The sequence below is a fragment of the Amia ocellicauda genome, chromosome 8, assembly GCF_036373705.1.
Source record: "Amia ocellicauda isolate fAmiCal2 chromosome 8, fAmiCal2.hap1, whole genome shotgun sequence".
Lineage (NCBI taxonomy): Eukaryota > Metazoa > Chordata > Actinopteri > Amiiformes > Amiidae > Amia > Amia ocellicauda.
The window spans coordinates 31,029,753-31,048,934 of record NC_089857.1 but is presented as its reverse complement, the minus strand read 5'-3'; the positions used below and the strand labels follow the sequence as shown (position 1 = coordinate 31,048,934).

At 35.7% G+C, this 19,182-nt stretch overlaps 1 protein-coding gene across 1 annotated transcript in view; it reads left to right on the top strand.

Annotated features, from left to right (window-relative positions):
* The window catches only part of grin3a (glutamate receptor, ionotropic, N-methyl-D-aspartate 3A), a 34,592-nt gene extending 20,218 nt beyond the window's left edge, over positions 1 to 14,374 (top strand). The window contains exons 4-9 of the mRNA XM_066711747.1: positions 1,997 to 2,142; positions 6,064 to 6,179; positions 6,514 to 6,665; positions 10,826 to 10,990; positions 11,874 to 11,944; positions 12,642 to 14,374. Coding sequence (XP_066567844.1) covers positions 1,997 to 2,142; positions 6,064 to 6,179; positions 6,514 to 6,665; positions 10,826 to 10,990; positions 11,874 to 11,944; positions 12,642 to 12,978 — 987 coding nt within the window. The 3' untranslated portion in view covers positions 12,979 to 14,374. The remainder of the gene's footprint in view (positions 1 to 1,996; positions 2,143 to 6,063; positions 6,180 to 6,513; positions 6,666 to 10,825; positions 10,991 to 11,873; positions 11,945 to 12,641) is intronic.
* Positions 14,375 to 19,182: the final 4,808 nt, after the last annotated feature.

Genomic DNA, 19,182 nt, shown 5'->3' with positions numbered 1-19,182 from the left:
GCACATTAAGGTCCTGGAGTGGCCTAGCCAGTCTCCAGACCTTAATCCCATAGAAAATCTGTGGAGGGAGCTGAAGGTTCGAGTTGCCAAACGTCAGCCTCGGAACCTTAATGACTTGGAGAGGATCTGCAAAGAGGAATGGGACAAAATCCCTCCTGAGATGTGTGCAAACCTGGTGGCCAACTACAAGAAACGTCTGACCTCTGTGATTGCCAACAAGGGTTTTGCCACCAAGTACTAAGTCGAAGGGGTCAAATACTTATTTCCCTCATTAACATGCAAATCAATTTTTAACTTTTTTGAAATGCATTTTTCTGGATTTTTTTGTTGTTATTCTGTCTCTCACTGTTAAAATACACCTACCATTAAAATTATAGACTGATCATTTCTTTGTCAGTGGGCAAACGTACAAAATCAGCAGGGGATCAAATACATTTTTCCCCCACTGTATATTGGTAAATACCTATACACAGACAAGATGAATTCATTAATTTGTTTAGATTTGTGTAAATATATCAATAACAGAATTTTGGGTTTTAATATACAGTTCTGAGGGGAATATAAGAAAGTAAAATATATGATTAGTAAAATAAATTAGTGCATGAGTAAACATTCTCCAAGAGTACATTTGCATACAATTTACATCAATTATTCCATGAATGGGCAACTAGTGGTCCACAGGTTGAATCCGGTGCACTAGTTAATGTTACATGACCCAGTTTCAGTTAAAATATAATTTATTGTATGACAAAAATAAATGCAAATAATAATAAAATAAAGGCTTTCAATTTTGCAAAGGCAGCAGAGTTATTTTTCAAGTGTGACCACTGTACACGCCTCGATTATTATAGCATCATAACCTGTTGCTCTTGAGCTGCACAGCCTAAAAAAACACAACTGGAAATTGTGGAGGAGAAGCTATAGACAATTAAGAATGGTTGTTGTTATTTCTGTTTGGTACTAATCAAGAGTACAGATGTGTCAAATGCAAGTCAGCTTCTGGTCTACATAAGGACAATTGACAGCATTTTTAATGGGTTATGTAATATGTAACATTCTCTTCCCTCTGCTATATTCAAGTTGTGCATCCATGTATAATTGTGTATTATATTAAATACAATACCTTTAGAGACCAAGTTAAATATAAGAAAAAGTGATTTACTGGAGTAGTCAATCAGCATGATTGTCTTTGCTGCTGTGAGATGTACTTCACTTTACTGATGCCTTATTCAAATGTTATATACAGGTCAAAATGTATATTATTCAGGTTACGTTTAATTTGAAATATTATGCTCATTTCTATGTAAATGTAAAAATAGATCAAGTTTCACATGCAACAATGTAATCTTTTTTTGAGACAAAAAGATTAACATCCAATTCATAAGCAGCTTTCATTCGATATATGCACTAGAAAAATAATGAATCAAACATTTCTTTATTAACTGATCTGTCACTGGTAAATTGCCCATATAATCGGTTATTCTGGCTTTGTCAAAGGTGAAATAAAGCATTCAAAAACTGTTTTACTCTTATTACAGCATGGACTTAAATCTGGTAGGTGTTAAAAAGAGCCTAGATGGATTTCAGCACATGTTGTTCTTTATTATGTGTTATTAGGAGTAAAGATAAACATCAGATTTTTAACTTTTTATTATATATTTCTGGCATTCTCTGCATACATGAGGATTGCCTATTTTTATTTTTGGACTGAGACTTGTAAATGTCCTAGTACAAAAACTGACATTTTGCATTTTGGGATTTTGGGACATTTTGGGACATTCTGCATTTTGGGATTAAATAATAATGATAGAGAAGACCAATTAAGGGCCAAATTATACATTTTTCAACGGGGCCTGTAATGTGTTAAACAAGAGAGAATGCTAACATATTATCCTCTAAATGTCTTTGCTGTTTTAGGATTGTTTGAGTTTCTTAATTCCCTGTAAAATATGTGTTCTGTAAAATAAAGTAACTGCCTTCTAATTTGTTTTCAAAGCTCCACCATCCTTCCCAGGGTTTCCGTTTTGCAACTGTGCGTGAAAGCAGTGCAGAGGATTATGTTAAGAAAAGCTTTCCAGAAATGCACGAGTACATGAGAAGATACAATGCACCTGCAACACCTGATGGAATAGACCACTTAAAGTGAGTGATTATTGAATAGAACATGTTTATTTTGTTACTTTTTATTTGCATGGGATGCTCACTTTATAATTTGTATTGCACTGACATTTAGTTGGTCATGGCTACATTTTATTCAGAATGAAAATTGAAAGTTGCAGCCTAATTAACATTATTAATATGAATAAGTCACAACAGTTATTACTATATAACTATATAATAGTTATTATTATATAGCAAAACAGTAACAATGTATTTGTATAGTTTGTGACTAATCATGCATAGGTTTATTTTTTCATGTAAAATCTTTGAGTTTACCCTTCACTCGTTAAAATTTTAATAAAAATGTGCTGTAACATACTGTATAGCCTATTAAGTTAAATATTATTAAATATTTTAAAACAGCCTTAAGTTTCAATTAAATTATCACATATGCTGTGCTAAGCATTGCTATATTGACAATTTCTGAAGTAAATGGAATGGAAATCAAAAATCAAAACTTGTGTCAGTGACTGTGAGGATTTCAGTCTTTTTAGGGTGCCCTTTTGATCTCCTGCTGGGACCAATTTTACATATGTTTTAAATCATCCCATATAGCCTGCAATAATATTCGATCTCTTTTTGGTCTTCAGACCAGGGTTGAAATTGAGTACATGGTAGACAGATAAAAGCTAGCTTATGTTCTGTACTGGATATATGGTAATTTAATGTGCCTTGATCCAAAAAACAGACAGACATCTGTACTGTTCAGATAAACGTATGTTATTTAACTGTATTTATTTTAGCATTGGCTTTAGAATTATTTTTTTGTCATTCATGATTCTCTTGGAGTCTCTGCCATCAGAACTCCATAAATTGTAAATTGTTTTCAATTTCATAATTATATTTATTTTACATTATATGTGAATGGAAAAGTTAGACATTTATATTAGTGTTCATAATGTCAGTGTAATTATTCAAGAAGTAAGACCTGCTTTCATATTGAGTTTATATTGAATGCATATTAGTAAGAATGAGTTCCTGACACATGTATTTATTTTGTTTCCCTATTCATTCAATATGAATGTATCATGAACTAACACTTCATAAAAACTGTTTATGGAATGTATATTTTCATTTGCACCAATGTAACTTTAGAAATATGCAAAAATTACAGTTTATTTTAAAATATACTGTGCCAAATAGTTGTAACAGATGGTTCTCTGCTAGTTTGATTGGCACTGAAAACATGTCCTCTTTCATGGAATTGAAACATCTGCCTTGAACCAAGGGTCAACAGTTTATGTGATCAACATATAATAAGGACACATTTTGATCTTGCCACAGTATCATTGTTATGCCACAGTGTTAGGGTCATTACTGATAAAAAGTACTATATTAGTCATTATTTTTTTCTTGAGTAATTATATTAGTATTACATATTCGTTTAAAATGTAGCGCTTTATATTACCCACTATATTCCTTCCTTTGTCCTGCGACAATATGACTCATCTCTGTAGTCTGGTAATGTGTTTTTTAAATGTATGCCAAACAAATAAACTGTAACTTAAAGCCGTGGGCTATCTTACTTCTCAGGTCAGTAGTGCAGACAACTGCATATTAATATTGGGTGATATTATCTTACCCCGACATGAGTTTTATTAATTGGTGACTGACTTCATTTCAAAACCTCAGCAATAATAGAAAACAAAGTAATCTACCAGTAGCCTGCTCTAAACTGTGTTAAAATTAAAACAGTAAATACAAGTAAACTGGAAGTACAGTAGAGATTGCTGTGCACCCGCATTCCTGCATGGAATTCATAGGTACAAAATAAATAAAATCTAAACTAAATGTAATTTGCTAGCTTTATTATAACACTTCATAGAACTAACAGCACTGAATAATAATTACCCATATCAGGAAATAAAAAATCAGAAATCTTGGCAAAGGGTTATGGTCACTGTTGTTGAAAAAAGTTTTTGAATTCCGCCTTACTTTTATAAATGAAGAAGGCAATTGGCCACATACAAAGACTGACAAGTGTCTTCTGCAGGTCAATGGCCATGTTAAAAAAGGCACTTACAAGAATTTCCTGTAAAGTGATGCATAAAATTTGATAGTTACTCCAATGACCAATGCCAGTGTTTCGAATCCTGTGTGGGCGTAGCTTGCCCAGAGAAGGAGTGGGTTTCAGAATAATGCCTACCTTACCTTTATTATTATTATTATTATTATTATTATTATTATTATTATTATTATTATTATTATTATTATTATTTATTTCCTAGCAGATGCCCTTACTCAAGGCGACTTACAAAATATAAGCGCAATACAAAGTGCAAAAATACAGTGCAGTTAAAGGCATAAAACATTACAAATTTCAAGTTACATAATACAGTGCAATTCGAAGCATAATACATTTTACAAATTCCAATTTAGACAAGTGTATACAATATATGAGGTCTTACATCCTGGATTGTAAAATCTGAAAGGGAAAGGGAGAATAGGGGAAATCAAAATAACAATACGAGTACTAGTAACGCAGTAGTATGATAAAACATTGTAAAGTGCTATCTTGCAGGAGAGTAAATGACTAAATTACAATTACTTTCTGAAAAGATGTGTTTTGAGTAAGAGCCGGAAGGAGGTCAAGAACTCTGCTGTTTTGACTTCAGTGGGAAAGTCGTTCCACCACTTAGGGTCCAGGGATGAGAAGGAGCGGGCTCTGGAAGAAGGAGAGTGGAGAGAAGGCAGAGTTAGTCTTCTGGGACCGGAAGACCACAGTGGTCTGGAGGGGATGTATGGGGAGACGAGGGTCTGAAGCTAGCTAGATGCAGTGTGGTCGAGACAATGGTAGATGAGGGTCAATGTCTTAAACTGAATGTGTGCCGGTATTCGGAGCCAGTGGAGGGAGCGGAGCAGTGGAGTAGCGTGTGCGAATCGGGGCAGATACAATACCAGACGAGCCGCAAAGTTCTGGATGAGCTGGAGCGGGCAGGTAGTAGTTGCAAGCAGGCCGGCCAGGAGGGAGTTGCAGTAGTCCAGGGGGGAGAGGACCAGTGACTGGACGAGTAACTGAGTTGAGTGAGGAATGGTCGGATTCGGCGTATGTTGCTCAGGAAGAATCTGCAGGTGTGTGTCAGCGTGGTGATGTACTGAGTGTAGGAGAGCGCAGGATCGAGGGTGACCTAGGTTCTTAGCGGTAGAAGAAGGAGAGAGTGTCATAGATTCCAAGGGGATTGAGATCAGCAGAAGGTGAGGAAGAGGGGGGTAAAAAAGAGTGATCAACAGTGTCAAATGCTGCACAGAGATCAAGGAGGATGAGGACTGAGTAGAGGGAGGCCGCCCGAGTACAGCTGAGGGAGTCAGTGACTGCCAGGAGAGCCATCTCAGTGGAGTGAGCTGTGCGGATTGTAGAGGATCCAGGAGTGATGGATGGGAAAGAAATGCAGAGAGCTGACGGTGGACAGCACGCTTGAAGGTCTTCGAAAGGAAGGGGAGTAAGGAGACAGGGCGGTAGTTCTGAGGAGAGGTGGGGTTGAGGGTTGGTTTCTTGAGGAGTGGGATGATAGCAGCTTGTTTAAATGCCGAGAGGAAACAGCCAGAGAGGAGTGAGGAGTTGAGGAGGGAGGAGATGAAGGGGAGCAGATCAGGAGTGGTCACTTGGAAGAGGCGAGTGGGGAGAGGGTCCAGGCCACACGTTGTAGGTTTGTGACCTAGGAGGAGAGAGGAAAGTTCAGACTCCGAGAGAGGTGAGAATGAAGAAAAGAAAGCTTGGTCGGTGGGAGACTTTGGTGTGATGGGAGAGGAGGGGGGACTGTTGAAAAGCTTGCAGATGTCTGTGATCTTTAATTTCTGTGCATCTGACGACAGTAGCACAGCCATAAGCATGTGTGTGCACAAAGCATGGGGTTATTAGTCTATGTATATTATCATTTCATGTATTTTTTAATATTTTTTAAGGGAAGACCCACAAAAACTTGATGCTTTCATAATGGACAAGGCTCTGTTAGATTATGAAGTTTCAATAGATGCAGACTGCAAGCTCCTCACAGTGGGGAAACCCTTTGCTATTGAAGGTGAGTTCTTTGTTTAAAATATGTTTTTCATCCTGTAGGTAATGGTATTTTGTGATGTTATGTTTTGGGGTGGAAATCAAATCTGATACTAGCCCTCTAGTAGGAGTCTTGAAAGATAGTATGTTTATTTGTATGTTTTAGAACAAGAAACGCATTTTATTTGTATATGTTTGGCCATTGGCTAAATGTGTTTTCTGAGTTTTTCCTGTGTCCTAATGCTTGATTTTGGGTTTCCTGGATGAGAGAAACTATTTTGAGGTAAAATATATTTGTTTAGTAACTTAGTCAATATAATTAAAGGTTGGGTTTTCTAACTAAGAAACTCTTCTCTTAGGATATGGAATCGGTCTTCCACAGAATTCTCCACTGACCTCAAATATTTCGGAACTGATAAGTCAGTACAAATCAGATGGCTTTATGGACATGCTGCATGATAAATGGTACAAAGTTGTTCCATGTGGTAAAAGGAGTTTTGCTGTCACAGAGGTAAGGACATCTAAATTCAGCTACCCACCTGTCTATTAGATATATATATAAATTAGTTTTAGACCAGATAAAAACTTTGACCCATTCACTAAGTGTGAATTAATAATATAGCAGATTTGCATGAGTTAGAAGGCAGAGTCCACTGTAAAACAAAATGGCACCATCAGGTAGAGGAATTGGCAAGTATATCAACGTTTGATTTGGTTGTAGTCTTCATTAGTTCCATATTTGTATTAGCTTATTTATTGTTGATATCTTTCAAGTTGAAGATACTACCCAAAGGGCATAGGCCATTGTCATTACCATAGGATCTTTGAACGCACGTTGTCTAACAAAGCTGCCTATAGGCCACTGTACCCTGTCAGTGTGTATGCCCATGGCCTGCTCCTGGTTTGTGTTTCATTCCAGTAGAGCTAGGCTTTGCCCTGCTCCTAGGGCCGGTTGTACTAACAGGATCAGAAAACTGGATCAGATCCAAGCTTACTGGATCCGGATCATGAAAAGGTGTGTGTCAAGTATGTGGCCCCAATCAAAGCTCAGTTTAGGGGCCCTTCCACCTCTACCTGTCATGATCCTTTTAGCGTATTTCCACACACACCAGTGGCTGCCACAATCCTATGTCATTGTAAGGGTGGGCTAGAGTATTGCCAGTGCACTACTAGAACTTCTAGAACTTCTTCACTTTGCGTTTCTTCACTGACTGAAGCTGGTAGAGTTACAGTAAATACACTGCATATACCCATTCGTGACTTTTCCTAAATATATGTATTAAACATGCCTACAGCATTTTAGCTGCATAAATGCAAAAATAAATAAGTTATAAACACATTTACCTAGAATAGCCAAAATCAGGTTATTTTGACCGGTCATTTAAATACATATAAATCAAATATAATGCATAATCCTGCCTTCCCTTTACAATAGAGTCAGTCTGGTGCTCAAGTGGCGATCTCTACCTGTCTAGGTAGAAAAACACATGCATTGTACAGCATTGCAGGTGTTTTTTTACAGCGGTAGTCACATTGAGCTGATACAGTGATTACCCGCAAATAAACATGGATTGGAAACAGAGACTGAAGAGAGCTCGTTTCGGACATGCCGTGTATATGAACATGACTGATTCAGGGGACATCAGTGATACTGGCAATGACAGATCATTCATGGGTTTGTGCCAGTGCTGTGAAAACACTGCGAGTGAAATGCAGGTCCATATGTTACCGAGTGCTTTTACTCTACTGATCAATACGCGTTCGCTACTGCACAGTACAGAGTGCAATAGCGCAGACACATCGCATGGAAAATAATGATTCACGGACATTATCAGCGGAGGAGCACTTATTGCGATGCTATATATTCGTGGAGAAAGAGAGTTGACCTGGAGAGGGCTGTCAAAATGCAGTGTGAGGGATGAGCTCATGCAGGGAAAGTGCAGAAACATGTCCTGTGTGGACTGTAGGAGCTGTCAGGTATGCAGCCTAAATATATAGTAAATTGCTTCTTGAAATACAAAGCCACGGAGAATACAAGCACTGTGTGTTGAAAAAGTTTACACGATGTTGAAAATGTTTACTTTAGTGTACAATTATGTTTTGATAAATGCAATAGTTATTTTTTATCTATAAAATATAGCTTTTTCCAATATTTACGTTCACACTTGTTTCATTCTCTTATTGTATGTGTGCGCATTTAGAAAAAAGTGCTTTGTTATTTATAGCAATAATATTAATGTTTTATGATCATATTTCAATTTAAATACTACATTTGTGCTATGTGAGTGTTGGATTTGATGTTCATGAATAAAACTTCTGAGTTTTATACAATGGTTTGCCTTTGATTATCATATCACAGCTGTTAAAGAGCTATCGGTTACAATGACTGGTTATGACGCTTGTAGGTAGTTCGAAATGTCGGCGCTTCTAGTGTTAAGTGTTACAAACGTGTGATTTAAATGATGTTGTGTGTTGAGGTTCCTGCCAAAAACACCAACATGACTGTCTAACTTTAACGATTAGCTGCAATGTACAGTTTTTGTTTTAAAAACAATTCTTAAATGGAACGTAAGGTATCCCGTCAATTTGCCACGCACTTTTCATCACAAGCTTTTAATCACAAACAATCAGGTCACCTATGACCTAAAATGCCCTAATGCATATTCCAATTTAATAGGCTATGAGGATGCTTACTCAGTTATAATGTCACTTTTATTCTCACTGATGGAATGAGCACAGCAGCATTCAAACCCAGGTCTCTCATGACATAGTACGGAGACCTTACTGCAGTACTAAATGGGGAGACTTCAGAACAGCTATATTAAAAAATATTGACAAGCCGGTATTGACAATAAATATTTTTTTTATCAGAAAAGATAAGGAATTTGTTGCAAGTTACAATTCAGCTTGTAATGTAACACTGTTGCTATGCATCAGGGGGCCCCCTGACCCCTTGGGGCCCCACACAATTGCGTAGTTTGCATGTTGTGAAACCACGGCACTGGTTGTACGAAGCAGATCAAGATCAGGCTACACTGAACTGATTTTTTGATCCGATTATTAAGCTGCACGTACAGTAACTAAGGAGTTTCCCATTACATAAACCGGCTCATCCATTACTGGGACGGCTATTTGAACATCTACCTCTTTAATGACACAATGACAATCATGAACCTTTCAGAAAACCATGCTGTGCTATATTGCTGATAAGTTTATAATTAAACAATCTTAATTGTTCACAACGTTTCCCAATGCATATTAATGTGGATCCGACACATCATTTGTAGACCGTCATACAAAAAGTTGTCTGTTCAGTGACATTGCCAATTGTATCTGTTAAAACCGTACAAAGTAAGTATAATACCTTTCCAGTTTCTTGCACAGGTGTGCGTCTCGCAAGCTATGCCACTGTTTGTTTAACTCCTCAACTACAAAAATAATATAATAATAATAATTAGCCTATAATACATTTTATTTATAATGCGCTCGTACCCAGAGAGCTACAAGTCAAGCAGTCAAACAACTTGCAACAGAGATCCTTAAAAGCTTTTTAAAAATGTGAGTTTTAAGAAATGTGCATGGGCACTTCTCAATGCATTGCACAGCCGTGGAACTGCTACAGTAGGCTCTGTAACCCCTCGTCTTCAGTTTGCAATGAGTGTGCTGGAGAAATAAGAGCTTTTACATGATTTTTTACATTAATGTAAATAAATAAAAACCTAATCACACACAAACTACACCTCACCATAAAGACACAAAATCAGAATGCACACTTCCATATTATATGGTTTATATGAAAGTGCAAATCTTTGTAAATAATGCAAATATTTGTATTGTTTATCTGTGCTTAACCAGACATGTCTACACTGATAATGTTACTTGCTGAAAGCTGCCTGTTGCACAAAATCTCAACTCAAATGTGTAGGTAAGGCATGACTGCACTTTGTTGTTGGTCCCACTACAGGATCAATCATGTCTGTGAGGTTTAATACACTTCATGGTGTTAATCTGTACTGCTTTCGTACACCTTCCTCACCAAAAACCTCTAAAGGGTTTTGCCTGTCTTTAAATACCAGTGATATGCGTGTTCAATACCAGCAAACTAAATGAAGTATGCAGAGTTCCTCCATTTTAAAAAGTCGATCCAAGATTGAGCACTGATCCGTTTAGTACAACACAGTTGAGATCAAGATCAAGATTGGAGCCCAGATCCAGGATTGGATCCCATTAGTACAACCGGTCCCAGTTTCTCTGGTTTTTCTGCCACCTCTTATTTCATATATTATTGTATATACTAAGCAGGTGAGGGCTGCTTGAGTGACAAAGTACAGCACAGCTTTGGTAGATAACTTCCGTTCACAGATCCCATGGTAATGCCATAGGCCCCTCCCCCTTAGGGTAGTAATTTATTTCTAGATAGCAGGGTCAGTTCACAAAAATATTGTTTATATTTACATATATTTTCAATGTACATGCCAGTTATTTTCTGCTCAGCATTATGTCTTTATCTGATTATTGCAAATGTATGTAGGCATGGACTGACAAAGTGCTTTAAATCAATCATTCTCAGCCTACAAAAGCATCACATAAAAAGGGCCAATAAGGAGACCACTGAACCAAGTTTTTCCTGCATAATCTTGATATATTTATATATTTGTTTTTGTCCTTTAGACCTTACAGATGGGAATCAAGCACTTCTCAGGGTTATTTGTAATGTTGTGTGTTGGAGTTGCTTTGTCCCTTCTCACAACATTAGCAGAGCACATAGTCTACCGGCTGGTGATTCCCAGAATTAAAAAGAAATCAAGGTTAAAGTACTGGCTCCACACTAGTCAGGTAAGTACAGGAACTGCAATCAGAAGATTCAGTAATGGTCAAGAAAACTTGTGGTTCTGTTACTTAAGGCCTGTTCACACTGACACAAAGTCAAAGCAATATTGTGTAGCGTATGGATTCTTGTTGTGACTGTTCACAGTAGGCATCCAGAAAACATCCTCACTGCTGTCCACCATTAGGGCTATTCATCTTCTTTTCTTTTTTTTTTAAGTCTGAACGTTCCAAAAAGTTCCAAGTGCAAGGTAAAGTGAAGTGTGAATGCAACTTGATAGAGTCAAAATATGCTGGACATTGATGTGCCAGTATGAACAGACCTTTAGAATAATACTGGCCACTATTGTAACATAAATTAGTAGCCCACTGCCAAGCTTCCTGCTCCACAGGGTGCTTTGCTATTGAGTTGCAGGGGTGGTGCAGCCAAATGTAATTTGAACAGCACCTTTGTAAATGCAAACACGTATGTAATCCTCCCAGTTGCTTCATTGTTATTTGTGCATTAATGTCATCTGGCAGATCTAGCCATGGCTAATTCCAGATATTATTTGTATTTAATCTAGAGACAACTTCTTTGTTGCAGTTAGCCTAAAGTGTTAGTTGGAAATATATTTGCAGTCTGTCACCTTCAGAAAAATGTTTCTTTTACAAAATAGATGTAATCTTATTATTCTAAGTAAGCATTTAAAACAGGCAGAATATTTTAAAATAAAATAGTTTCAAACAATTAAAAGAAGTTTACATATAGTGTTTTACCAGGTAGATAATTGTGTAGTACAGAGCAAATTAAGAAGGAAAATAAATACATTCTTTCTTTAAGTAATACTGTGATTGACCAATTTCAGCAACACAAAAAATGTTCTCATTATGTTTGTCTTTCGTTTCTCAGAGATTACACCGTGCACTTAATTCATCCTTCAGTGAAGACAAATTTCAAACAGTGACAAAGCCTGAAAAAAGGTACAGACATGAGAAGTTGTTTTAAATTGACACAAATTCAGATTGATGCGTCCAGACCATGGCTAGGTTAAGTCCTAGGTGGTAAACTCAAATAATCAGTATTAAAGCTATGATATGGAATTCTGTCTAGATAAAAAAGGAAATAATAGTAGTGTTTAATTTGTCTTAATTGCAATAATATTGTTACCTGTCAGGGCAAATATATTATTAACCACTGTCTGACTAGTAACCTTTAAAGGTATTCTGTTTTCAGTTTTTTTGTGTAGTTCTGAGCAACCTCCTTTACCTGCTTTACCTTAGTAATCCAACTTTGCAGACTCCAACTCAGTAATAAGTGCTGTAGGTCTAAGTTCTATACTAGATCTGACCTTCAGATCTGGTCTTACCAGATTTCAACTTAGTAAGGGTCTCTTTGTTGCAATGTGAAAACTAAAACCAAAACCCCCTCTGCACATGCCTTGGCATCACCCCCAATGAAGGTCAGCCATTTCTTAGACTCAAAACACACTTGACACTTGACTCATATTGGAATATTTAAACTCCAAAATAACCTGATTTGTATATGATATTTCGTTTTCCCCTTGAGCTATATGTATTTTCCATAGTAAACATGGAATCCTTCTTTATTGTTCAAATGTATTGCGTTGATTGAGCAATTGAAAATTTAAGTTGTTTCTCATGCTTTTCTGTCCTCAAGTTGTAATGTTGGAAACAACCAGCAAGTGGTGTGGAACAGCTCTTCAAACCCGAACTGCAACAGGCGGAAGTTTCCCTTTCGAGAGAGCAGGAAAAATGACATGGAATTCATACAATGCAAAGACATCCCTGTCCCTCAGGTGAGGAGAGAGCTGCCAATGTCCGCCACCTCAAATGGCAAAACAGACTCATTGAGCTTGGTAAGGAACTCAGTGATTCAGGAACTGACAGAGCTGGAGAAGCAAATCCAGCTGATTAAACAAGAACTGCAACTCGCCATGAAAAGGAAAAAAGAACTGGAGGAATACCAGCGAACAAATAAGACCACAGACTCATAGAGTAGCACATGACCTTGGTATGCACTTTATTGAGGAGTACCCAGAAACACTCAACAGCCTCAACAGCAGTTTCTTGGTTTAGCACACTGCTGACTAAAACTGCCTTTTGAGGCAAAATTGCAATCCCACACAAGTTTCTCAAGATGTCAGGTTTTGTGTTTTGTTTTTGCATTTATTTTGTGGTTGAAATGAAAAAGGTTAGCCTTTGTTTAATTAGGGAACTCATTAAATGTATATGTGAAGTTATGAGAGACTATTATTAATGAAAAGACCCTCCACCAAAACAGAAGAAAAAATGCATTGATGGAGATATGGACAGAACAGATAGCAAAGTAACATTTTGGGGGTGCTTTTACGGCAAAACTGAATATTTGTCTCATCACACCACAGAGAGGCTTTCTGTGTGTAAAATGACTACAGTTTGTAGAATATCTCTAGTTATAATGCACTGTCACTGCAGTGGTGATTTCAATATTAATTATTGATACAAGGCGCTGAAATGGTATTCTCCATATATGTGTTTCAGTCAATATAACATTTTCTAGCTATCACTGTTCCATAGGGTTTTGGGAGTAAGTTGTTTCTGTCAATGTATTGTTTTTAATAGATATGACATGTAATACATTGGGAGAACATGGACATGTGTTTTTCATTAATGAGAGATTAACAAACCAGGAGGCACATCTCATCAATATGAACTGCACTTATATAGATGTCACTGCTCATTTTGCTATGTGTTATGAAACATTAATAGCTGGATGAACAAAATAGCTTCACATTAACTAATTATGTGAGAAAAATATGTGTTTTGTTTGAGTTTATAATGAACCACAAATGTACAGAACCGTAATGGCAAGGATCGCCAGCTTTGCTGTTTTCGGCTTTGAAATCCCCCATCCCACAGAATGGAAAGGGGTCCACTGGCTTTCACAGAACTGGGCTGAACTGCATGTAGAGTCTCTATGGATACATACTGCTGGCAGTGTCCATCTGCTCTTCAGCAGGATAGCTATAAAACTGAGCAGCTAACCTTTCCTCTGTAGTGATTTTGTTTTTTTCGACAAACACTATAAATGAGTGCACTGTCTGTAATTTTTCATTAGACTAATTTTATAGTGGGGCCGGATAAATGCACAATGTCTGAATTGGACAACTGCAATTACTATTTCTTCCTGTAAAACTGGACTTATTCTCCAATTCACGTATGAATCGTGTACATGTACATACACAGCATTGTTAAAAATGTTTGGGTGTGTTTTTGGTGTTTTTTTTTTTTTTTTTTTTTAAACAATATAGTATTGATTCACTGAAACCTGTTATGCTTTTTCTTTGAGGGCTTTTGACTTTATTAGAGCAGTTCAGCGAAGCATCCTACACTTAACTTTATCCTTACATATGTAACAGATATTACTTTGATTCCAATCTGCTTAAGCAAATAATAAATAAATAAAGGGATATATATATATATCCCTTTATTTATTTATATATGAGAGAAAGATACAGAAAGATATCTATATTTATACCAAGTGGCATGTAATATGTCAAATGATTAAAATAATGGAATCACTACTCCCTAAGAAGTTGGTATTTGAAGTGGGATGTAAATTAAGTTGAAATGGAAATCAAGGTTAAAAAAATGAAATTGATTTTGTAGGGCACAATGAGTTTCATTCTGTCAATACTTGCTGTGTTTTATAAAATTACAATTGCCATACATTAAATTGTTGCATGAATATATGTATCTGCTTTTTTTTCCTCTTTAATCTTCAGAAACTAAAAGTTAAAACAATACATGTTATTGAACAATTTATATTGAGCAGATTGCATTTTGGATGTGTTCTTTTGGGACAGTGATTTTGGTTGTTGTTTTCATGGTCCTTTTTGTAGAGCAAGAGTTTTTCACCAAAGTGAATTGCAACCTATTTTTTTGTCAAATAATGTATAACAGAGAAAGATGTAGAAGGTCATGCCTGAATACTTAAAAATTACAATGGGAAAAATTGATAATTAGACTTTTTTTTTTTCCAAGACTTCATTTTTAATTGGAGACATCTATATATACTTTTATTCAAAGTTTTATAAGATCTGAAAGCAATTTCACTTGCTCCAATTGTGTCTCTTGAATACAATGCATTGCTAAAATGATACACAAAAGCAATTGACATAATTTTGTATGTGTTCCAGGGCCAGATTTTATTACAGATGCTAGATTTTTAGATTAATACATTTGATTATCTTAAATTGCCAATGAGGCAAAACTGACCCTGTGCTCAATGGGGGTGATGAGGACGACTCCTTGGAGAAAACTGCTTCTAGTCCACAATGCATTGTACTGAGAATTGTGAGGCTAGGGTGTGAAGGATGGGATAATAGTGTGAGTCATATCTGTGTGCCACTCAATAGCGTAGCTGTCTTTTTTTCCTTTTGAAGATTGGGTGTTCTGAAGCCAAGTGTGAACAGAAATTGCTTGTCTAACAGCATGTCTCAGAAGATGCATGTGTGTCTGAGTTTCTCCCTGGTCTGCTCAAATATGTGGAGGCAGATGGGGTTGAACAATTCGAAATATAGGAATTGAATAGCATTTTTTAAATTTTAATACAGAACTAGCATTTACTAGATTTATTTAGTTTTAAAACAAATTCAGTCTGCATAACAAATTACATATATATATATATATATATATATATATATATATATATATATAATATATCATCATCATCACCAAATATCATATATATCGATCCACTGCTAGATGAAGGCCTCCCCAAAATGTTTCCACTTGCTTTGATCTACAGCTTTTGTCACGCCTGCAAAGTTTATTATTTCATCTTCCCATCTTTTATGAGGTCTAAAATCAAGTAAACAAGTATACAAAGTAAATTAAATGGGCAAAGCTTTATCTGAATCCATATCTACATTTTATTATTTAACATAAAAGTATCAGTGAAATTATATACTTAGGGCCCAATTAAATACAAAAATGTTTGTGCTGTGAATCGCTCGCAGAGGCATTAGTGGCAGATCTGTGAATGGATATCACACTGCTAAACTTCCCTGGTATTAAATCTAAATTGATTTGCACTGCAAAATGACTTTCTCGCAGATCTTTGCTTGCCAATGCAAGGGAATAAAACACAACTTTGACCCATCTGATAATAGAAAACTACAGTACAGTACACAGTCACGGTTTCATTTTTAGTAAGATGCCATTTTCTTCAATTTTTTATGATGTACAGTTTGGGAGTTTGCTATTAGTGGCTGATTAAAGTTGTATTTAATCCCACCCAACAATACATTGGGAGTGGTCAGCATAACAGTATATATCAGCTGTGTAGCATATACAATAAAGGTGTTTATATATCACAATACCGTGCCCATGGCTGGGATTAAATCAAAACTTTGACACAGTTTTAAGTTGCTAGTTTCTTCTAATCAAAAATGTAACCACTATGATGTATAGTATCACAGTTTGCTGTTGCCAGTGTGTCAACATTTTTATTTAAAAGTTTTATTTACGCTGAATAAAAGATTTGCATTGATTATTCACATATAAGTGAATATAGCATTGATCCACCGGCCCGCTAATAGATAATGCCTGGATATGGACGTCTGCCAAGAAGTAAATAAATAAAAATAAATAATAAACAGCTGTCATTAATAGCATAAATTTTTTTTGTCTACGCATACTTGTAACCGCTACAAAGTACAGGCTCTGTGTTTATCTGGTTTCATGAGACATTGCTGCCTCTCACAGGGAGCATTTACCGCTTCCGCCCTCAGCTTTATCTTTACTAACAAACAATGTGATTGGCTCAAGGTGCCTTTCGAGCTGCCTGCCCATTTCAGAAACCACACCAGCAAAACATGTTTCCTCCCTGTTTAGAAGCTTGGCTGCGATATTCCCTCCTACAACTCTCCCACAACTTTTCGCTACTGAGAACATTTCTGATTTAATCAGGCCCTTAGTTTAAATATGTTTTAAACCCTCAGTTCTTCTGTAACTATTGGTTTGGATTTGGATGAAGCCCAGACCATAATATCATTAACATATTTTACTCATGTTTTTAGCTTAAAGCTCTTGTAAATGTATGTACTACAAAGAATAATGGTTTGTAACAAGATATCTTTCTTTGCAATTCTTACTTAAATAACTATTTAAGCTTTTAAATCACCACACTTTCAACCTCAAACTATTTAAACCGTGTAAAGAATTAAACATAAATCCATTGCAAAGTGTTATAAACAGAAATGCTTATTTGTGTATTTTACACTGTAGTGTTAAATATAGATTTTCTTTGTGTGTGTATGTATTAAACACCAACATGTGATGAGTATATTTGATTGAAATCTTTATAATTTTGAGCTGAAATATAGAAGAACTTTTAATATCATTACAACTCACATGTACAGTTCATTAAAACTGATACAGCTCAAGAAATAATAGCCTTTGCAAATTGCAAATGTGATATGGCATCTCATGGCAACATGCTGTACAGGTTTAAGAACAATTTTGTCATTCCCATTTAAATATAGGGTTGCCCCATTTGCTAAATCAGATGTACAAGGTAGATTCAACTTTCCGATAAAATAATAGACACATTTTGATTGAAATGAAGTCAGAAGTGAACATCTAGGAATCATCTACTTAAAACAGAAGACATGGACAAAACAAACACCATGCTTCATAGAGAAGAAGAATAATCCTTCATGAATGTGTAATTAATATTCTACACCTTCTTGTAGAGTACCTTTATAGTTCTTTTAACTATACAAATCACATTTCACTACTATTTACATCATAATTATAAATCTGAATGCCTATTCACTATATATTTCTTTATAAAAATTGTCCCATGTTAGAGGGATAGAATACTCCTGTTTAAAAGCAGAACAGTTCTGTAATCCATTGCCCAACTATATACCTTTTATTGCAAAGTAAATGCCTGATCTTGCTACTCTTGTGTTATGTTATTTACAGTGGCAAAGAAAGAGTGTAAATGCTTGAATTTAGGATTTAAACCTTTAAATTGATGAGACAGTATGTCACTAACCAGAGCCTGTGGTAACGTGTAAAAGTGTAAACTTCCTTTGGTAGAAATGTAATGTATTTTGTTTAAACAATAAAGAAATAAGTATAGATTATTCCTTTAAAAGCATATAGTTTCTATAGGATGTTTATTTATATTTCACACCCCTGCTTATAATATAAACAATGATGGATCTTCAGAGGGTTCTGTGACTTTTTCTGTAAATGTAAATAAAAATATGGGGACCAGGAACCAATTCCCTGTACCAATTCAAAACTAATTGACAGCAACTCCGAGAGGATAATTTCTGTCTTTTGTTTCACTCTTTATAGTTACTTCTTGGAATGGTACAAGCAATCAGTGGTTCATTTGGCACCTGCATCCCATTACACTATGTAGCATTAAAAACGCAAGTTTAAAATATGATTTTAATTAATATTTAATTAATTCCCAATATATGTTAAATGTGATCCTTACAGTGAAAGTTTGACTATGTTTAAAGGGTCATGTTAATGTTGAAAAACATACTTAAAAGTACTGCACTTCAGCAACTGAGCAAAGACTGATGTTTTGATTTACAAATGTATCTTCTGTTATTTTAAACCCAATAATTTTAACATAAATTATACAGGTTCTACAAAACATTGAGACAATCTTTTTCTTTTGTTTCTTCTTGTATAATGTTATTTCCTTTTGCAGAAAAGTTAATCTGTATCATCTGTTATTAACACTCTGGGTCTTGTGACTTGTTTATGATTCGTTGAACATTTTGCTTTATTTTAATTTTTTTCAATTAGGGTTTTTGAGCTGAAAGACTGAAATTATTGCTTCACTGTTTGCATACATTTGGTGAAATTTTACTTAAAACTGAATTGTGAGGCAAGCTTTGAACTTTGTTGAAAAATGCAGCAACTAAAAGAGCACATTGCAGAATATATTTCCTTCCTTGTATTTGAGGTAATGACAGTGAAGCTTATTCACTTGTATTTTCTCTTGAAAAATGTAATGAACAGTTTAAACTTGGAACAGCACATCAGCACATGTAATGTAATTTTGGTGTAAAATTAAAAAGTGTTTTCAATGTTTTATCAATAATGCAATGTAGAATTTAGCTCAAACAAACAGTTCATTACAGGTCTAAATATCTGTCTTGCAAAAAACACACATATTTAAAAAC